We start from the raw sequence: 23287 nt of genomic DNA, 5'->3' as shown, positions 1-23287 counted from the left end.
ATAAATGTCTCTTCTGCATGAGAGGATCCTGGACTTTTTATTCTGTGCGGGAATCATATCAGAGTGTATCTAATAATCAAAGCCACCGTGTTACTTTCACTTTCTCCTCACACGTGCCTGCAAGCAGGGAATCTGAGCATATCTGCACCGTCACGTCTCCCTAAATTCCAAGCCGCCTCTCTGGAGTTTGATTGTGCAGACGTGTCGCTTTTGTGCAGAGCAATCGACAAAATCCCACGGGCGACATGGCCGGGCTCACAATATGGAACCACATCTGGCTTTTGTCGGAGATGATCAGTACCGATCGTAGAAAGAAAATGTTACATCACAAAAAATAAGTCTGACAATGACATTTTTGATTAAAATCAATCAGCATTGTTTTGAATTGAGTTTAATTCCTGATCACATCATGAATCTTTTCTTAGCATATGTGATGTTGTTTTTAATGATCACATAAGTTGGATTATTTAATATATATGTATACGAGCTATTTTAAAAATGACTATCAGTAGGACCCGGCCGAAAAATCGGTAATCAGACAGAAGATAGTCCATTAAAGCCGACGTTCATACTTATTTTTTCACTTACAAAATGCAGAGAAAAAGGTGTTTTTCCTGCTGTCCTTGTGTTACGTATCCAGTAGGGGACGCTCCGACGCCTTTTATGCCACGCTCCAGTCACGCTCTTTGGAAAGTTAACTAGTTTGCAAAATGAACAACCACTCAGTAAGTTTTCCATGTCCCATGACGGGCCTTTTTGTGTTATTCAGGCTTGATTTTTATTACCAAATATTGGATTCTGCCCCAAAAACCCGTATTGGTCAGGCTCTAGTCGTCAGTATCGAAGTTATCGGTCATGGGTATCGAGCACCTGATAAAAAATGGCTGCAGAGTTTGCTGCAACTGTCCCCACATGGCGCACATTGCTTCACATGGAGGATTGAGGAGAAAGTGAAAGAGCGCTGTTATTTTGAAGAGCGAGCGTCAAAGCAAAAATGACATTTAACGTCATCGGCGTAAATAAAATCGTCACGGAGTGAATGTAATTCTTGAGATCTTAAGCGGAGCACAACGATGTGGTAACTAAAATGTTTATCATCGTTGGCAAATGAATCGATCCGTTTTGCTTTTTCCTGTTACCCTCTGTTTCTTCCCGGAGGCCGGCTCTCCTTTCAGGATGCTGGCGTCCATCGCCTCGATGTCTTTCACCATCAAACCGAACAGCTTGTCGCAGAAACTGAACACGAGCTGAGAGACGGGCAGAAGAAGACAGAGGAGGACGATCAAATAAATACAAAACACGTGAGAAAACAGAAGGAAACAGAGCGTCGGCGTCCACACCTGCTGGGTGACGGAGAAGGCCTGGTTGTTGAACTGCTGGATGAACTCGGCCGCCATCTTGTCCGAGTCGTAGGGGGAGGAGTCGGTGCTCTTCTTCTGCAGGAAGTCGATTTCGATCGTCATGGCGCCGATGCACTGCTTGGACTTGTCAAAGTTGTAGTTGGCCACTGAGGAGACGGACGGTCTCAGTTATCTCTCACAGGATGATTAGTTGAAAACACAAATGGAGAGACAAACACATGGGAGCGTTCTCCTAAAAGATATATATTTTTTGTTTTTTTGTGTATGTGAGTTGAAGACATTTGAAAAAAAAACATTTTTTTTTAATGCCTCAAATGCCCTTTAGGCATGAATCTAGTTTCAAATAAAGGACGATATGGTGAGTTATATAAGGTCCTTCAAGAAAATTACCACAGAGCTGAGTCATCTTGGCTATTTTTGTATTAGCAGCCTTTTCATAACAATTCATTTAATGGTTTTTTCAACGACAGCAAACAAATGCACAAGCGATGTATTAACAATTCAAAGATCTCATGTGGTGCAGTGCGCAGCGTATGTGTGATATGGATCAGTGGTTTCAAAGGTCCTTCAAAGTGCAGACCTTTAGAGGTCCAGTGGAGCGGGGAGACATTCAACCATGGAGGTGGTGTGGGGGGGGGGTGTCCCTAGAGGCTGGAGCTTGAAACACTAATGTAGACCACAGTAGGTTTTGGCAACGGAAAATCTTTTCATATTTAACACAGGGCATTTTTCCCGCGGAGGAACGTCCTCTGTTTTAACCATCTTCTTTTTACTTTCTTATCCATCTCTCAGTGTGAGGGCACTGTCCCATCGCTGCCTGTCAACACAGGCTGCACAGAAAAATATACAACAATCACAGCATCTATAACCCCGATCAGTCTTTGACAACTGGGAGCAGTCGATCAGACTGACGGATTTACGACGTGTCTGCTTTTCAGATGCAGGCAAATGGAGGATTTCATACCTTCCACCTCCTGGCCAATGGAGAGACCGGCCCATTTCCTCTGCAAGAGAGACGGAGAGAGAGGGGAGTCAGAAAGAGATTGAGTGTGTGTGTGTGTGTGTGTGTGTGTGTGTGTGTGTGTGTGTGTGTGTGTGTGTGTGTGTGTGTGTGTGTGTGTGTGTGTGTGTGTGTGTGTGTGTGTGTGTTACCTGCGGCAGGCTGAAGGCGATGGACCCGGCAGCCACAGTGTGGTGGGTCTTCACCGTGAACACGAACTTGTGGTTGGGCGTGGTCTTCACGGTCACGTGTCTGCAGAGAGGAGGCAGTTTGACTCCGATCGTCACGTCACATCATCGCTCGTTCACAGGCAAAGATTTATGGATCGAGGCCCCGTTTACACGGCAACGGTTCAAGCGAAAACGCATCGTTTTTGTGTTTTCGTTTCAGACAACGGCACAAACGCTGAAAAGGGTGTAGTTCGCGTACAAGGCCACGGGGTTGGTGTCTGCTTGAATAGGTGTAGTTTGATATGATGAGTGCGTTCGGGTGGGATACTTGGGTGTCCGCTTGTATTGACAAACGCAGCGACGACGAGGCGATAGTGAGTACTCACTGTCCGGACTGCAGATCCTTCTCGCTCACCACGGCACAATTAGTCAGCGACAGCTCATCTGTCGGGCATCGAGCCGCCTGCATAGTCTGCAGAGAGACAATGAGCAAGGAATTAGCTCTTGTGAATGATTGTAGCTTTTGTTTTTTTGTTTTTTTTAACATTCTTGGTTTTTGTGTGTTAGAATTGCACAAAACGCTTTATTATCTGAAGCACAATATTGAGATCCTACATTCACAGCTGGGGGAAGCCGTGATGGAGAAGGCAGGCATTGACCTTATTCGAATATCGCGAGCTTTTGTTGATAAGTTTACTTTTCTGTCCTTTCTACATAGGTAAAGTTCAGATCTGTATCCAGATTTTTGTACATTTCAATTCAGATTTATTTGCTCCAACAAATATCAAAGTCCATGACATCACATTTAATTTAGTATTTACACTCTATTCAATCACTATAAGCTCTATAACTGTCATAGTTACAGTCACTGGACGATGAATCACACCGAAGCAGTGATTAAGCTTTCACCTGAAGTTTATAAATAGAAAGGTGGAGATTGTTCTCACACACAGGACGTTAGACTGTAAGTGTGTGGATGTTTTTCACACAAAGCTACAGTGGATTTTTCTTCTTTGTCATAAGTGTGAAAGGATAAAGCAACCCTGATTCACACCCTCACTAGTCTCCTTACATCAGAGCTAAAGTCAGTGTCTACGGCACGGCCGGGAGAGAAATTCAATCCGTGCAGTGGAAAGATTGAAGGGCGTTTTGAGAATCAGAAGATACGTTTATAAGTAATGTACTCAACCAGCAGGCAGGGATGAATAGATTGGTGACAGAATTTGACATTTAAGATGTGAAAAACGAAACACGTTTCAGATTAATCAGACTCAGACTCCAAGTAATCTGTGATATTCTTGTTTCCCCATGACTGACTTTTGATTCCAGATTCATGAATTCAAATTGAACTATAATTTCTCCATTTGGCTCGGATAATTGTACATCTTCTACCAGTCTCTCAAAATGGAAATAAATCTTTCTGACACACAGGTAGAAATGCGTCTCGTCTTCCTGCTCGTCTCAGCGGAGAACAAACGTACATCTTTTATGTTTATCACCCAGACGGAATATCCCTTGTGAGAGCAACCGCGTCGTAAAGCGAGGCAACGCCGGAGGAGAGAGAAATTCCTGTGCACACATCGCTGCAGCATGAGCACACGAGGCGGTATCCATGGTAACTGCATTAACCCAATGAGGAAGAGCCCCCGACGATACATCGGGCTTTACTGCTGCCTGATTCATCCGGAGGGCTTTAACAGCTCCCGAGTCCCTCGGAGGAAGCACGCTTTACCGCAACGCCAACACTTCTAAATCAAGTGAGGCTTCACAACAAAAACACAAGTTTTCTGCTCTCTGCTGCTTCAACAGGAGCTACTTGTTTCCAATGTTTTGAGGTCTAGACGGTCACATTGACAAGGGTTATTTCTATGATCGCACCACTGATAGTGATTGCTGGGATATGGCGGGGTAGAAAAACAGGGATTCGAGTAAAGATGATCACCTTGTTCAAGGTTTGCGGCATTAAGAAGAAATGAACCATCAACAGAATCATGGGCAGGCAAGGATCGATATTGCACATGTTCCCAAGGAGGGCGTCGTTTCACAAATACCGCAACACAACTTCATGAGTCTAATGGAGTCCATGCTTCAAAAAGCTGGGGGAATAACACATCCTCATGCAAAACCTACGAACATATGTTTGCTGCTCTAATCTCTCGGCGACCGTTGCCCCTTGAATAATTCATGGCCTGCGGTATCCTTACTGAAGGCTTTCGCCTCAGCTATTGTCAGGATAAGCTTGAGTCAATCGTCCAAACTTGCTTCAACTATGGAATGAGTCGTCCTCCACCTGCAGGTTACTGTGATTTTGAAGGCTCGTATACTGTGCGTGTGAGAGCGAGTCCACGGAGGCGACACCTGCAATGCAGGTAGAGATTTAATGGGAGTCGCACCGGGGACTCCATGCGAGATGGAGTCAGATGAGCCATTACAGGCGGGTTTCAACTGCCGCTGTATCGGCAATTTTGCGGAGGTGTTATGCAGCAAGATCTCTGCAACTTGAGAGCGAGTTGATCAGAGATCAGTATCAGCGGGTCTGACAGCAGCCTGACAGGCAGACAGAGTGACTGAGTGTTATGGAGAGAGATGCTCCATGACACTTCTTGGAAAGCAAGTCTGTTTAACAACCAGAACTTGAATGCAATCCGTTACGAGCAACTCTAAAGAAACAATATCACCAGAGTTTCTACCCATACCGCTTTATCCAATTCAGGTTCGCCGGAGTCCATTCCAGCTGATAATGGGTGAACAGTGTTTAAGACTTGAGCGATTGATATTCTCTCTGTGGTGGCAGAGCATTTACCGACGACACCACTACAGTGTTTTCTTTTTTTTTTATATATATATCAAACCAAATTTTCTAAGTCTGAAGACTTAATGCAGACTTGAAAATACAAGAGGACCAAACACGATTCCCTGTGGTACTCCAGAAGAACAGAAGTGATGCTTGGTTTCCTTTAACTTTGACAGTAATTCAAAACAATAAAAACGTTTCTCACAAATTCCTATTTTTAAAGAACCATTTTAAGATGTAGAACATGCTTGTTTTATCTGCTGCTTCCGTCTCCAAAACCGAGGAAGAGCCATTACAACGCAATACCACCTCATTTCAAATGATCCCCTCAAGACCGTAAGATTGACGTAAAAGTCAGGTAAAGACAGCAGGACTGATGGATTGCCGTTCCTTGGATTACCCATCCAAGCCATCTGCCAAATAAATACTGTTAAAGCTGCTGCCACTGCAGAAATGTAAGATCAGTTTTTTTTTTTTTTTAGCGTTCTCTCCAGCGAGGATAGCACTTAAATGAGATTTTTTTTTTTTTACAGCTAAAATGTTTGGCCTCCTCATTTGGAGAAGAGAGAAGGACAGAAAGCTGTTACATGGGCGGACCTCCAGACCCGGATCACAGGCAAAAACAAGTAACCAATCTAATCTGCACCCTCAAATTCTGCCAAATCCACGTGTAATCTGCGCGGTCTGTGTACAGGCAAATCGTGACTTTGGCTGGAATTCTGGAAACAAGAGACCTTTTTTCGTTTTTTTTTGGTAGCAGTAACAATTAATTGCGAGAGATTTGACGAGTTGAGTTTGAGAGGGTGTGGGGAAAAACAGGCATGGACAGACAAACACTGCAGTGCTGGCGATGTGCCCAGATTACTTTGCACCCTGTCGTCTGGCCAGAACAGAGGTGAAGCAGAGCAAGACGACGGTGTCGGAGAGCCTCCAACTCAAAATAAATATCAATTCTTCCCTCTTTCTGACTCGAGGTCAGCGAGTTGATATCTTACAGAGAAAAGCAGCGAGTATGAACGCCTATCAAATCTTTGATTTAAAGATATCAGGCATGGAATTACACGTCGCCTCAGTAACTAAGATTTTAGCGAATTAAAAGAGGCAGCTTTGGGAAAAGGAAGATAATATAGACACGTCGGAAGATTTAAGTAAGGGAAACCTATTTTCCTAATACAAAACCCAGATTCATCTCTTCATACCCTCGAGCAGGTAACCAAATTATTTTCAGTTATTTGTGGAAGGATATGGCACCTCTCTATTTTTTAGAGGTCGCTCTCATTTGGAGGTGCTTTGAAAAATGTCCCTACAGGCTTTGGTGAAAGTATCACTATATTCAGCTTTTAGTAACCTCACCTGGAAAAAATACTGAGTGAATCATCTTATCAAAAAAATTTATAAATTAAAAATCATAGATAGGAAAAAGAAAAAGCTCAAAGGGACACTGACATTAACAGGCCAATGTAACAGTGGAAAAACAAAATAAAATAGAACGAGAATACACACGTGTGAATCAACATTAATTGAACGTAATAGAAATGTTGAGAACTGCACAGTTGTGTGGACAAATTTCCTCTCGTGTGTCAGTATTATATAGTCTGCATACAGACAGTAGGTACAGTATGACATAAATAAATAAATGATGCAGCATTAACATATTAATTAATGATTATGGACTGATTGGTTAACTCTCTCTGAGTTGATCAAATTTAACATTTGATTAAAGATGGGCCCGTCTGAAATTTCATTACAATAAATTACACTGCATTTGAAGACATCAGTTATTCTCATCTCATGCACAAACAAGGAAAACCATTCATGACAAAAAAATAAACTTTAGGGCAGGTGTCTGCAACCGGCAGACTTTTTAGCCGCTCAATAGTGAAGCCTTCACAAAACTATATGCAAACAAACCCGTATTTCTTGCTAAAACAGCTATAAAATGGGAAAACTTAAGTTAAATGAACTAGAATTGTTAAACACAGTCAAAAAAGCCAAAACAGTTAAACAACAAAAAGAGATAAAACAACCAAGAATGACAAAACTGTTGATATTTAAAAAAAAAAAAAAACAGCTTAACAAACAAGGTTAAACAGCCAAAATGACAAATTAAAAATAAAATTAAAAGAGCTGGAATGGCTATAACAATTAAAAAGGCTAAAACTTCTACAACCAGCTAGAAACACTATAGAAAGGTATGACGTGAAGAATTCTGAATTATATGTATGAGACTATAGTTCTTGTATAAACTATATTGCAGTTAAACATTTATGAACTCTGTTGTTTTTATTTTAGAGTTAAAGACATTTCATTTTAGTAAGTTCAAAAGGCTACAGACCTCTGGGGTAGTCGATGAACTGGGGAGTGATAAAGAATTTGGAACAAAATGAAAACGTGAAAGATGATGTAAAAAAAAAAAAAAACACTTAGTAGTAACGTAGATGGGAAAGATCTTTGACAATATAGAAATCAATGTGGGTGAACAGCAGATCTTGATTAACTCACATTTGCATATTTTCCATGGAGGCTAACCTAGAAAGCATCTGGGTAGCCTAGAAAACTGGATCCAGCACCCGAACAGGCTCGTGCCATGTTTGACGTCAGTGATCTAGTTTGAATCCCTGTTTCGTTAAAGCGAAATACACATCTGACAGAGAAGTGCCATCAGACATTAAGATACAGCAACAAAACAAGCCTTAGTTTAACGGTACAGGCTTTGAAAAGTGTCAACGTGGTAAATCATCAAAATATTTTGTATTGTTAATACTTTTTAGGTTCAATTTATGCATCTAAACTGTCTCCTTCTACTGTTCCACCTTATACTCGATTTTGTTTTGCCTGTATATGAGACCAATATTTGATTGTCTACAGTATGACTGTCTGAACAGTTTTAAAACTTTTTTTTTTAATTATTCTGGCAATTCTGGCAGCCATCTGGTGCTAAAACCGAAACGACGGGTTTATTCTAAATTTGATGTATTTGAAGAGGAAAACAATGGAGGACAGAGTCGTCATCTTGATTGACCGCCATCTTGGATGAGGATCTGCTTCACCGCCAGTATATTCACATCTATCAAGGAATGGGTTTTTTATATATTTAAAACCATCACAATCATTTGTTCTGTTACAAAACCCATACATAGGTATGAGGCTGGTTTTGTACTTTAAAAGTGTGATTTCATACTAAAATACTTCATGCTAACCAAACTGGTTAAGAGTCACAGCTCGTTCTTCTGCACTTGTGGGTCAAAGTGTTCATTCTGGAGTATGATGGCGACGCTGTTGTGGTGTAAACAGACACCTAAAATGCAACTAAGCTATCCATTTTCAACATCGCCTCATTCTCCAATCCAAGCTGAACAATTAAGGTCTCTGTCATTGCTCCAGTCATAGTTTCTACAGCCACTAGGGGGAGCCATGTAGTTTTGCTACTGTACGTTTGCCACTGACACTGATACTAATAATTACTAATTATTATGAGTGATCTCAATGAAAAGAGCCAATTCTAAAGGTAGTACATATTTTTTTTGCCTGGATTCCATTCATTCGTTAAGTCTGTGTCTTTCACACAGCGTCGCAGACAGTCTGAGTGGAAACAGCAAGTATATATATATATATATATATACACATATAGAGAGATGTATAGATATTTATTCCACATGATGAGGATGATGGCAGCTCGCTTTGAGAGTTGTGTATAAATACATACCTTGAAAAATATTACGACCTTGTGGGCGACAGCGTGGGCAAGCAGAGAGGAAGGACAGAAGACAGTATTTGAGACGGAGGAGGGACTCAGAAAGCAGCTGATGTGTGAAGCTGTGGTGGCTGCAGACACTGAGCTGCGTTCATATGGATGGAGATGTTCATGCAGTCTGACACACTCACACATGAAGCCGTCCCTCCAGGAAAAAAACAGTTTCTCAGATCTCTACGGTAAAAGAAACTTTGATTGTGCAGCTAACTTTTTGCTGCTTATACTGAATCATTGAGATGATTTAACGTTGCAAGAAGTGTAAAGAAGTGTTTCTATCTACATGCAGTACATGCTGTCTTTACTAAGGCCATTTTCCTTGTGGCTGATGTTTTTTTAAACTGAAGATTATAATTAAGGAACTGTTCAAATGTCAATGTTTTCAAGTGGAAATGACAAACATTCGTTGTGTTTTGGGGTCCATTCAATCAAAGGGGCTCAGAGTCACTGAAAACGTAAACTTTGGAGAATGCTCAGACTCCGTATACGTGTAGATGGAGGAAAACACAACTTTTCTGAAACGCTGAAACTGCACATGCGCACCACAACCATAGTAAATAGTTACTCTGCACATGCAAGAGTCGATGGACAATAACAACAATGGCGGCCTCCAGAGTGTCATAACTCACAGCACATATACTTGAGGGACTTGGTAGTTTTACAGTTGAGAAACGTCTCTGTGTGAATGGGGCCTGACACTGGAAAAAAACACGCTCATATTGTTTGTATTAAGAGCGATTTATTGCTTTTGCTGCTAAAATATTTGGGTTGGGAAGTGGTCTGTTTTTTTTGTTTTTTTACAAGGTCAGTGCAGTATCTTGTCGGAGCGGGCACGATTACAGCGTCTCTGGGTAAACGATATCCCATTAGTTTAAATACAGCAAGTGGATGCTGTTGTTCGGTGCAGGTTCATATATATAAACGCTTGAATTGAATTTCATTGTGCATCGCTCCTGTGCAGCCTACATGCTCACTTGTTTTATCTTTGTAGTTTAAAGTATCATGCTGGACACAAATTAATATTGTGCACATCCCTCTTTAGATCATGTTTCATTTCTTTTTGCATTTCTGGTAATCATTGTGCAGGACTGAGATTTTCTGGAGGGACTGTTGAATCAATCACGTGAGGTTGTGTCATGTTCATGCAGGCCAGAGTTGGGGTTCAATGTTTCTTTTGGATCTTTTATTTTCTCAACTTCACCCCAAACCTGATGGGTTTGTTTGTTAAAAAAAATAAAAATAAATGAACAGCAGGTGAATAATAATTTAGTTGAAATTTCTACTTGATGAATATAGTTAATCGTCTGAAGTTTGTTAGTCTGACATCAATGTCGTGATGGTGCAAAGAAGGAGCAGCAATCCAGCCGTGTTGAACTGTCAGGACCGGACCAGTTTAGCGTCAGCAGGCACGCTCAGACAGACAGATATTGACACAGAAGGAAACACATTAACAGATTTTAAACAAGAGTCGTCTTGTACGAATTCTTATCCCGTTTCTACGTTTGCCTTGAGGAAGCTCTGAGCTTCCCTCTGACAGGAAGAGCTTCGAAAAGCGGCTGTCTGACGGCGGGAAAATGAGCTTCAAGCTAACTTTGTAAGAGGTGTGGGTGCTAACCCCCACATTAGCATGAGCGCTAATTTTCCAAAATGGGAAAAAAAAAAAAAGAATATAACTAACTAAACCTAACTTTTTACTTTGACTCTCCACATCTGAAGGCAAATGTCTGTACTTCTTCCTCCTTCCGTCCTTCCATCTGGCTCTTTCCTCGTTTGAATCTCTGTGAGGACGATTCAGAGTGAAACGATCGAAGCAGACGATGGAAACAGCTGCAGCTTTCATTCAACAGCTGTCATCATCATCTGCTTTCATTCTTTCACTGACGCCGCAGGACAGAATTATAATCGATGTCAATAATGGCTGGATGCAAAATGTCCCTTGTAAAAATATTTGACAACTTCTCCAGCTTTTTCTAACATTTGTTTTTCCAGGAACCTCCTGTTTTAGTTTTTTTCTTTCACTGAGGTGGTTTTGGCTTCACGGTGCTGCGCCCATGATCGCCTGCCTCCTGTTCCTTCTATTTATTACTCAGAGTGTTTCCTCACTTTTCTCCCTGAGAATCAGGGAGTGGCTGCAAAAATCTGCCCGGGTCTCCTTCTAAATATTCCTCTACTCCAGGCGTCCCGTTGAATTATTCATCCAGCTGTGCCTCGAGGGGGGATCCGGTCAGATGTCTGCGCTGCCGATCGATGAGTGGTGACGCCGCTGCTGCAGAGCCGAGGCTCTACTTTAGCGCGGCACGGCTCAGTGTGGCGCTCCCCGCTGAGGCGGACTCCCGAATGAATCCACGAGGTGTTCATGGGGAGGATTCGTCAAGCAGCTGAAGTCACTGAGATTGAATGTTTCCATGTGAGCCAACGTCTACGTTTGCGATCGGCAATAGCGATAGAAACCGTGCTCGATTGCGGTTGCTTCTTCAAAAAGTACAAATCTATCCTCAGCTCATTTGGGGAAACTAGTACAATGATTGAGCACTGCCGCAATGACGGGAGCCGCTGTCTCCTCTGTAGCTCCGACTAGTGGTGAACAGCTGTATGGCACTTTTTCATGAATGAAACTGTAATTGGTTAAAAATATATCTTGTGTCAACTTGCTGAGGAATGCTAGTTTAATCGCACATATTCCTACTTATAATACATCTAGTAGCAGTTGTACATTTTAACTATAGGTATATTTAACAGTATTTTATCAAATGCAATCCTGGTATTTGCTTAATTACGGTATCTCATGGGTGCAATAATGGAAAGCTCGAGAAGTGGCTTCCATTTTGAAGGCAAAAAAAAGCAAACATTACATTTTTCATAACAAAAACAAATCTAATTTTGCAGATTAATAAAAATGATGAATAGAGTGTTTTTCTCTTTGCTTAATGCCTCTGAAACTCACAGCTGAGGAGAAAAGTTCATCACATCAACTCAGCACACACTTCCAAACAGTGACTTGTATTTTGGGAATCACACCAATTACTCAGAGTAACTTCTCTCTTACTTTGTGTTTGAAGAAGTCGCGCTCATCCTGCCATCAGGCCTCTCTGAGCACGTTGTGAAATTAACGAGCCGCGTATGTGAGCCAAGTCCACTTCCCATTTAAATAAATCACGGTAAGTAATTTGCTGGCGCTTACAGTCGGTATTAAATCAAGCACTTTCAGTCGAGGCGGTGCTGTCGTGTCTTTCATGGGCAGTGATGCGACTTCCCCATCGGACTTAATTGGTTTTAGCCGTCCATCAAGGTTGTGTAGCAAAACATAAATATAGATATTTTTAATCAGAGCTTTAAAATATGGAGAAATATGCATGGTGAATAGACATATATTTATGTTGTTTGTTTTCGTCTTCTGTTGCTAGATGCTTATTGTGTGAAATAAATGGTTTAAGTTGACCCATGTCCCGGGACCAAAACAACACCGACTCTGGGGTGAAAAACAGATATTTCCCCCTCAATGTTTTCAAAAAGAACATCGTATACAACAGATCGTTTTTCAAAAAATATTTCATTTACACAAACCCGCATTTATAAAAGTTGGAGCTGCTATGAACATGCCAAACCTCTAGGCGGCAGTGTACCGAGAAGCCAATCAAACGCTATGTTCCTGGACCAATAGAAAAGTGGAGCTCCTCATAAATGCGGCGTTTGAGTACAAAACAAGAAAAATACAAGAAAATATTGACTGATTGGTTAATAGATTAACTCCATCATTTTGTTTTAATTAATTTTGTTTGATTTGTTTGAATACTTTGTGCTTTTGGGGGCTCAGTGCTTCATCCACTTCATGGGAGCGGTGCTGTTTCCAGAAGATAGTTTTTTTTAAAAACACACTAAAATGTCATTTAAGTACTCCTGTTTGCAGGTAAAGTCACATAACATTCTTATTTGACTATCCACAAAATGCATGCAAACTGAACATGCAACCTATCCGTGCTCTATTGTGCATGCAATTAATCACATTTTCTGCAAGATCTTAGTGAAGCAAAGGAAGAAGATTTAATGGTTTATTGTCCCCCCCTCTTCCTTCATGGATGTAATTTGCTTTATATGATGAATGAGGTGAATTAACCAAAAATGCTCAGTTTTATGAGTTAAAAGTGTTTCATTTCAAAGCCGTTTGAAATATTTCTCTTAAAAGATGTTAATGTTAATTAACACAAATCCTGACTTGACCCCGACATGCATGTAATCCCAGAGGTCCAGTGTTTACAGCAGGTGTGTGTGTATGTATCAGTGTTGTGTGTGTGTGTGTGTGTGTGTGTGTGTGTGTGTGTGTGTGTGTGTGTGTGTGTGTGTGTGTGTGTGTGTGTGTGTGTGTGTGTGTGTGTGTGTGTGTGTGTGTGTGTGTGTGTGTGTGTATGTATGTAGCTCTCTAAAAATAGCTGCAGCTCTGAGCTCATAGAGGAAGGCCCGGCATCCAGACAGCCGGGGATTAACCATTACTCTCTTTAACTCCTCTACGTTCAGCCGGTGGCCTACACACACACACACACACACACACACACACACACACACACACACACACACACACACACACACACACACACACACACACACACACACACACACACACACACACACACACACACACACACACACACACACCATTTTCAAACAAATACATTCATAATTTATGAAGAAATGCATTTCAAATATAACCAATAGAAAATGGGCCTATAAAGAAGGAATAAGATCTATAGCAACAAATATACACATGTCAATTCATTCGAATGAAATAAAAACAAAATGGAACTTTGTTTCAATAAATAACCATTCTGAATATGAATTATGCGATTATACTGAAGTCTCCAGGAGTTGATGCTGTTTTTTTTCTTATTTGTAAAGAAAAGTATGGAAATAAGCACAGTGTTGTAATGTAAATAGCAATAACAACTATATTATTAAGATCTATGACGACAGAACTATATTTTTTTTAATACCTAAAATCCAGATTTGCTAGTTTTGTTTTCCTCATTCTTTCAGAACTCTCCATATTTCAGATCAATTTAGGGCTAAAATCAAATTAATGAGAAGTGGGAGTAGGCTAATAGATGAAAGGCAGCTGCTGCTGTTTCTATTCCATTCATAATATTCATCAGGAGTCTCCTAAGACATTCTTCCCTGTTTGGAGTGAAATGCAGATTGTGTAACAGCCTGTGACCTCAGCGATGCAGTCTGCCGTTTCTCAGATTGGGTGTGGGTGCAGCAGGAAAACACAAACGGGCTCCTGAGGAATGGCGTCTGAGTGTGGAGGAGTGAACTCTGGAGGAGATGCAGAGGAGATGAGCTGCCATCTTCTACACCACACTCACTCGTTCCCTCTCATAAGCTGGCGTCTGTTTCTCTTTTTGTTTTGTTTCTCTACGAACCGTAGCTTTAAAAGCAGCAAATGTTCAGCAAATCTTGAAAGCACCACCTCAGTACTGTTGCAAACCTGAGTGAACCTGCAGCGATTTAAAACGGCTTCAATTTACACACACGTAAAAAACATCCTCAAATGTTAAATTAAGGTTGTTGCTTCAAATATCGATGGAAAGATCACCTTCTTAATCCAGAGCCATGTGAAAACACAGGAAGCATTTTTACATCGAACTATCCTGGTTTATGTGTTTACATCACGCTGTCTTTCTACAATAAATCACTCCGAACTCGAGTTGGTCAGCCAGAAACGCAGGATACGGACAAACGTCGACACATTGAATCCACCAATAATCCCAATACGCTGCATGGCAGCCATCACCAACAGTGTGTTTATGTTTGAAAGTGAGAAAATGCTCTAGAGGTGAGGTCCATTTACTGTGATGACGCAGATCATCCATAGTCAAAAGTCAAAAGAAGCAAGTGTTTGATCAGATGGCCACCGACAGGCTCTCAACTGTCAGGCCTGTGAACCTGCGCACTCATGCAAACATCCCCTGCTTCACAGATTATACAATGGCAGACCACCTTTATGATCCCATGAAACCATGATGGAAAAATTCTATCAGTCGTTGGGCTTATTGAGCAGTGTCGTATTCAAAAGATTAGTGCGTGAGGATTTTCATTTTCTCTGCATTCAATTCACCAGATTAGCAGAGGCAGGCATTTCCTGACGGTGACTTCAAAGATGAATGAAGATAAATATGGATGAATAAATATTTTGTAAATTCTATCTATTTTGTAAACGCTATCTTAATTATCGATGATGATTTCCAGGTGGTTCAAATTAGCTTTTTTTTTTATATATAACTGTATATTTTGGAAAATATTTTAAAACGTGTTGCAATAAGGTGTCATAGCTATCTAAAGATACAACAAGTAAAGAAGATTAACAGCTATTCCCATTAAGAAAGCGGATGCACTGCAGATTATGAAGGCAAATATGTCAAGCGGTTGTGAAAGCGACAGCTGAAGCAAAGTAACACATACATTGTCTGAAGTTATGAAACGTGTAGAACCTGCGTGATTCTGTTCTCAAGCAAGAAATATAGATATTACTATTGTCACAAAAGTGAACTTTCGGAAAGAAATACGACTCTACTCTGTCCATCCATGTTCTATACCAGTTAATTCAGCTTAGAGCGACGTGTTACTGGAGCCGATTCCAGCTCACCGCTAGTGAAAACGTGCAAACTGAACACCAACATGTTGAGTCCAGGTTGTCTCGCTATGAAGCGGGGCTGCTTACCAGGTGGACGAGTGAAGGCTTCAATTAAATTGAAAAGATATGAGGTCGGTGGTAACACATAGCTTCAGTCCGTGATAAGACGGGGGGTCGAAAGGCTCAAAGCAAACATCAAGCTACATCAGTTCTTCTCCTCCACACGGCAATGTGCCACCAATGCACACAAATTCCGTTAAAAGTCGTGTGGTCACCTGACAGAAAACTGCAACTTCACTGGCCTGCAAAAACTCCTGCGCTTTGTATTTCATCCCCAAATTGTAATATTTAGATCTTCTGGCATAAAAGAACAGCTGTTTTGCTCTGGCTTCAGTCATTCTGTCATCATTACTGGAAATTACTTATGAAGATCTTGATTAAACACTAGAATCGTCGTCTGGGAAAGTTGCATTTACTTATTGTGGCGCACAAATAGACACTTTGTTCTCTGTGCTTATCAAAAAGCTACTAGCATGACTGTATAGTGAGTATGATATGGATTACTTGGCCAGACACAACGCGCAGGTCAACAGTCCCTACATAACTGAAGACTGCAGAATGACCGGGGAGGATACGGGGTTAACTAAAGCAGTACTCGCAGATCTTCTTCTTACATTTCAGCATAATCCGGTTTTCCTGATGACAGCCTGTGCGATGTTGGGTCCATCATGGTGTCACGACGTTGAACTGTTCGCTTTGTCCTGACTCACTCTGACAAGCTGCAGTACGCCCAGCAACAGCACACAGCCTCTGTGGCTGTGTGTGTGTGTGTGTGTGTGTGTGTGTGTGTGTGTGTGTGTGTGTGTGTGTGTGTGTGTGTGTGTGTGTGTGGGTGTGTGTGTGTGTGTGGCCAAACAACACGCCACTGGTCACTTTTGACTCATGCATGCTGAATGACCAGGAGGCTCAACGCGCCATCACACAACCACACAGATGTACTTTCATCAGAGGAAATGTAACACACTGATACAATCCTCATCATTTTTAGCGCTGAATCCAGTTCAAGACGTTTCTGTATTTCATTTTCTATATATGTGTTCTTTATCATATATCATATCAGTCGCCTTGATTGAGCCTCGACAGCTTCGAGTTTAGAGGGTGTGACAAATGGAAATGTTGCATTTTATAGAAAGAAGTTAAATTAGGAATATAGAAATGTTTGTGGTTGAGGTGCACTGAAGCTTCTTTATCAAGCCTGTTATGACGCGTTTAAGCTTTGGTCACCGTCAGAGAATAAAACTATTGTCTTATGTTTCTGTGAAAAGGAACTATAACATGCTGAATACTCGCCCTCTTGCCATGGTAACAGAATTTTTTTTTTTATCTTTGAGGTGCTATTTGGTCTATTCCTGGTAGTTTTCATTGTTTTAATTCGTTCTTGTCTTATATTTCCATACAAAGCCTCTCCTGTTGGTGCTCTGGGTTCAATCTTAACCTCGGGTGAAGAGGGACCTTGGTTCGAATCTGGGAAGGACATTTTGTGCAAAAACTCGCCAAGTCTATGATGCGCGTTCCAATGACCTGTTTTGGTCGACAGCAGCCAAACATACTATCTGATATTCTCTTTCACGGTTTGAGTCTGTTGATGTTTTATTTAGTTGGTATGTCAACTCTTTGCTGTCGGATTTGTCATGGAGGTTAAAGCTTCTTAGTGTTCACCTGCAAGGCCACAAAACGTCCGTGCACATTAATGAGCTCGATATATATAACGCGGGTAGTCATTGTTTTAGACATCTGAGATTAAGCAACAAAGAAATTCAATGAGCGTAATCCAACTGAGAGATTTAAAAAATTCAGTTGGGATTGTCTTTTTGTCTTATGATACCATGAACAATATATTGGCTTAGTGATCCTGCACCATTTATTATTAGACTTCAGTCCAGATCATAAGCAGCTCATATCCTGAAAATGAACCTCGTAACAGCCTTTCCCTCATTGAAAGAAACTCGCATTAATTCCTGTGTAAAACTCAATAGGAAAAAAATAAAAAAATAAAAAATGCACAGTCATCATAAAGCAAAGCGGCATCGACCGACCAGGAGCTCCTGGGCGTAGCGCCTCGTTCACAAATCACTAGTCAGACTGTAAAGACACGCAAGCAGCAGTTTGACTGTTAAAAACATTAAATCCTGCTGTGGCTGAACGTCTGAGCTCAGTGCTTCTATTGCAAGTCAGATCCATTTAACCTTCGTGCAGATTTCATCTTCTTCCTCCCTGTGACAGTAAAACAGTGACTGAGGCAATCAGAAAACCTTCCCGCTGTCATGCGAAGGGCTTCTCCTGTCGGAGGAATGTCGCAGTCTAATTTTCCGACTGAGACAAAGACACGATCGCACGCACGTGCAGCTCAGAGCTCTTTGGTGAACGGCACTGACATAATGGCCCGTGCGAACGCTTCGCTCCATATTTAGCTGGCCGTGAGGTGATCAAGCGATTATGAGGCTGGAATATACTTAATGCACCGACAAAAAAAAAAGCAAGAAAGTGCACGCTCATTCACAAACGCACATGACTCCAGTCCCTGTGCAGCGCATGATGACACAGTCTGGGAGTGTGACGCTGCAGCTGATAGCCTCTCGCATCATGACTCGGCATTTTGGCCACGCTACCTTCATGGTGTAGCTGAATCCAAAACTCAGATTCATCTATACAAGATAAGATGCGCAGCATTGGAGTGGCTGCACGCTGATCAATCTGCATTAAAGGGGTCATATTATGCAAAATTCACTTTCTATTGGTTTCACAATAGTCTTATGGGTCCCCATAACTGGAATGACGCCCCAGAGGTGAAGAAAATTAATTCCTCTCCCTGTTTTCAATTTTTAAAAAGTGTGTTGCTCCAACGAGCCAATCAGAAATCAAACCCTCTATAGCGTCATCGGGGGTTTAGCCAATCCCAATCGAGGTAGGCCCTCCCTTTGACTCCTCCCGCAATTAGGCAGCTCTGCTCTGGCACATGGCACCACGAGAGGAAGTACTTCCTCCTCTTCCCAAGATGGGCATGTGTGGGCGGAGCCCATCGAGCTCACACAGACACAGCAGATTCTGAATGCAGCTCCTATGATCCAATATTCAAATGGAGGAAAATCAAGGAAAAGCTGGATTTGGAGCAAGAAACTTTGAATACAATAGTTTTGGACCAATCAGACCATGTGAAAGTGTTGAAAAGCTGAATGACATGACCCCTTCAAGAAAAGTTGGAAGTCTGAGTTTTGTTGCTGTTGAGACAAATTTTATATCGGTCATAATTCAAAGTTTGCAAAATACATTGGAAAAGGGGAGTAATAAGAAAGCAAATAGTCAAATACTTGTACAATACAGAATTCCCAGGATGAACAAAAGACACACAGATTAGTGATTTTCCTCCCAATGCTGCCTTTGCATTCCATTTTTCATCAGTGGATTATTAAAATGATGAAATTGGAGTTCAGTTTAGTTTATTCACGGTCGTGTTCGTTGCACTATAAAGGAGTTAGGTCCTCATTTGCTCGCCGATCAGACTGTTCCTGGTATCCCTCGCCTCACATGTACGTTGATTAAGTCACAAATTATTACCATCTTTATACTGCGGATTCTTCCAATGTCACCATAATTTACAACTTCAACGTGAGACATATTAAAATATAACCCATCTGGAAGTATTACTGTTTTTTTTATACTGCACAATTCTTCTATTGAATAACATTAGAAATGTAATTAAAAAAGTGGCTAATATATAAAACTTAAAGAATCCCTGCTCTTTCACAGGTATTTTTATTTTTTTTTAATGTACGTATCCTCCAAAAAACAAGAGAAACGATTGGCAGAGATACGAGTGAAGGATCGCTGACTCAGGGAAACAAACTTGGAGTCTGCAGAGGAAAAGGTGAGACAGGATTTTTTTTTCTTTTTTCTGCTGGATGGGCATGTTTCAGGAAGATTTGTTTTGGCCATTTCACTTCAGGCTGAGTGACGCTGTAAGTGAGCCGACAATAAAAAGGAATGTTTTCTAAAGTTACGATGCTATGTCTTCATATGAACAGAATATTATTAAAACGGGGGTTTCGAACAGCTGAGATCGCTCGAGGTGCATGCACAGGGTTCTTTCGAGGGTTTACAGCTCCAGGTGCATCAGCAATACCCTAAAGCTGGTGTCAAATTACAAGTACTTGGTGCAGAGTGTTGGCAGGCTGAAAGCTGGACAAACAGCAGATAAGGAGCCGTAAAGAGACCGACACTGGGAGATAGATAACCTGCGTTGAAGGGAGAAAAACTGACTGAATCCATAGCGTCCATCCACAGCTTCAAAAAACTGAGAAACAGCACAATAGTAGATGTACCAATTCACATTACTGAATTAGATTTTTGTTCATCTAAAATAAACTGATTTGACTTGACATGCTCACAATTAAGATGAGTGTTGAATTTGGGGTTAATATCGTGTATTTGTTGTTGGTTTTTTTTTCTTTTCTCTGTTAAAAGCACCGAGAAATGACTGTGTTGTATTTGGTGATATATAAATAAAGTTGAATTGAATTGTTGATAATGATATAAAGATCTCAACCTGATCTACGTTAGTCGTTTTAATCTTTTCGAAATGTCACTTTGATAAAGTGATCTTTGTATCTGTGGCTTGAGTTCATTTCTAATGTTACGTATTGACCTAGAAATGAGTCCACTGACACACAGAAGTAAGGCAAGAAATTACTTGATATTATTGTCTGAAGGGTGAAAAATTTGAAAAAAAAAAATGTATTGGACTATAATGTGAAATTGAAGATATCACTGTTTTGACGTTAATACCGTCATGCCTGGAGGCAATATCATTTTGAATGTGATATCGGGCTCGTGAAGGCAGGCGGACACCTGACACCACCCTCTGTGCATGGACAGGTTGCACGCAAGCCCTGAGATAAACATGCGCACAGTCCAGCCGTGCGCACGCTCTTCGGAACGGCGCACGACGAGGCGCAAAACACAAGCAGCAGACTGGAAGCTGAGCAAGCAGCTGCACCGGCCACCCATTGCATCAAATATCAATAAATGGTTGCTGACGTGCTTGGACGCTCCGACCAAACACAAAATGAATCATTGTCATTTCTAAAAGCTTTTTTTTTTTTTTTTTTTTTTTTTCGGTTCACGCGTTTATACGCAAGGCTCAAGGGCACGTCGAGCCCCCGGATTAATGGAGCGACACGCTGGGAGCGGGCAGATCCGCTCTCTGCACTGGACATGCCAGGGTTCAAAGGGATGGGAAATAACACCAGGAGAGATAAAGAAACACAATTCGCGCTGAGGTTCGGGCGATAAACGCACCACGACTGCTGACAATCCAGAGGAGAGCCGAGACTCGCCCGACATTTTGCACCACGGATCAGTATTTTTTTCTTCTTCGTGTATTTATAACTCCGTGACACATAGATCGATCATTTTCTTTTGAGAGGGATGCAGAAATGAATGCATCTGTTTCTTACCCGGGTCGCCATCTTCGCGGTTGCGGTGGATGAAGCGGATGCAGCTCGGGTCAATGAGCGATAGGACGCAGCGGGGACGGAGAGGCGGAGAGGCTCTACGTACACAGCGGCTTTATAAGCGACCTCGCACCGCACGCTGATTGGCTGCTCAGGAGAGGAGCGTGCGCACTCGGCAAAGTGCGCACGGCGTTGAGTCGCGTGTGGTCGTGGAGGCTCGCGCATCTTTGCGTCTCACGTGGCAGATTGATCGACGGAGGTGCGCGCGTCTCACGGCTTCAGACGGAGCGTCATGACGTCAATACTTCCCAAAAACAAATCAAAAGAAATCTCTGAATGTATTGAAATATATATATATATATATATATATATAAAGATAATTGTGCAATTTTTGTGGATGACTTTTCCTTGTCCAATTCATGAATTGCACAATATAATGAGAACAATGTATTTAGCATGGCGTTAATGTTATTTTTCGTTTCAGCACCATGGACAGCGCCTCTGCTTTTTAACAGAGCAACTGCTGCTCCTAATTTATTCACTGGGGATCACACAGTTTAAGAAGCAGTTTGATATCACTGTGACCTGAGCCAGGAAATAAAGAATATCACAAATCTATGTTGAAGGAATTAAGCTTGTGATTTGCAGAGCCTGTGTTGAGTCCATCCTGCTACTTGGTGTTCATCTAGCACTGCCTAAAACAAGAAGGACCTTCAAAAGTGATGAGAACTGGGACTATACTGGTCCCCACTTCAGAGACATCTCCTCCAACTGAAAAGGTCAGAAGCATAAGATGATCTCACAAACCTTGGGCATTCAAAACTCTCCCCCCTGTTCTCTGGGAGGAGATACCGTTTTCTTAAAGAAATAACAGCACACTGATCAACATCTTATTTCCACAGGCCCTCAAAGCCCTCTTACCAACTCTGCCCACCCCACCCAGAGAATCCCAAACATCATGTAGGGCGCCCCGTCCATACCTAAGTATTCTATGATTATATTAATCTCTTATGGCATCAGTGCTTTACATGTTAAAAAGAAGCAGCAGGTAGTGTTTCTATCACATGTTGTGCATTCTGCATAAACCTCTTAAAAAAAACAAAACACTTTTCTAGACTCTGTTCTCGAGGAGCCTAGGCTGCAGCTGCTGTTGGTTGTCTCAGTGACTCTCTGCTACCTTGCTGTGGTCTGTCTAGGAACTGCTCCAAAACGTTCAGAACACACAAATTGATATGACGGACAAAGGATGTTGCAGACGAAGCTGCAGAGTAGGAGAATGAGATGAAGGCTTCAAAGAGACACAGACAGCATCTCCTCTGCCCTCCAGTCCTGTTGTTGGTTAGTTCATGTTAGTTGACGTGTTTCTATATTTCTCTATTAACACTCTTTCCTCCTTTTGTCTGTTCTTCCACCCCACACTGCCCCCTGTGTGTTTGCCATCCACTATTCCACACACATTTATCACTTTTGCATCAAAATGACATCAGTGATGATCACTTATCGCTCCGGGTTCTGGTTTCAAGAAAGCTCAGGAAGCTCTGATGACCATTAATGGAGGAAATTCCAGCTCATCCAGGACGTGGTAGTGGGTTGATGAGGTTGGAGAAAGCTGCAGAGAGCTTTGGTTTCATCAGACGATAGACCATGGCTCCTGGTTGATGACTGAGCTGTGTATGCCGAGGTCTGGAGTGAATGTTGAGTTTCTTCAGTTCAGCTAAGGGGGTCTGTACCCGTGGCTCCTTGAAGCCCTCAGCATATTATCTGTAAGTAAACATTTCGTCTTCATTTATATTTCATTTGCGTTCCACTCTGACATTGAAAAATGGTCTAATGTCCAGGGTAAAAACAGATGAATAAGGCGAAACAACTAAATCAGCCAGCGCTTTGAGGAAAAGAGTAAAAGAAGACAAAATGTGGAAAAAAAGAAAATATAGGAAAACTAAGAAAATGGGAAAAGGGAGAAAAAGTATCAAAAGATTAAAAAAGAAAAAAGGAAAAGCTAGAATAAGAAAAAAGAAGGAAAATACACAAGGAAAAATGGAAAAGAAATCAAAGGAAAAAGAATTTCTGACCTTT

At 41.5% G+C, this 23287-nt stretch overlaps 1 protein-coding gene across 4 annotated transcripts in view; it reads right to left on the bottom strand.

Annotated features, from left to right (window-relative positions):
- nsfa (N-ethylmaleimide-sensitive factor a) overlaps positions 1-21297 on the bottom strand; it is a 37181-nt gene extending 15884 nt beyond the window's left edge. The window contains exons 1-7 of one of the 4 annotated variants that reach the window (XM_080488015.1): positions 21215-21297; positions 9032-9049; positions 2918-3003; positions 2514-2613; positions 2326-2365; positions 1341-1507; positions 1140-1247 (exon numbers count right to left, since the gene is read on the bottom strand). In XM_080488015.1, the coding sequence (XP_080344141.1) occupies positions 1140-1247; positions 1341-1507; positions 2326-2365; positions 2514-2613; positions 2918-3003; positions 9032-9049; positions 21215-21226 (531 nt within the window). In that variant the 5' untranslated portion in view covers positions 21227-21297. The remainder of the gene's footprint in view (positions 1-1139; positions 1248-1340; positions 1508-2325; positions 2366-2513; positions 2614-2917; positions 3004-9031; positions 9050-21214) is intronic. The other 3 variants (XM_080488016.1, XM_080488018.1, XM_080488017.1) reach the window with 3 other exon arrangements.
- Positions 21298-23287: the final 1990 nt, after the last annotated feature.

Source organism: Lipophrys pholis (genome assembly GCF_963383615.2).
Source record: "Lipophrys pholis genome assembly, chromosome: 19".
NCBI lineage: Eukaryota > Metazoa > Chordata > Actinopteri > Blenniiformes > Blenniidae > Lipophrys > Lipophrys pholis.
The sequence above is the reverse complement of the archived record's forward strand: the minus strand, read 5'-3'. Positions and strand labels throughout refer to the sequence as shown.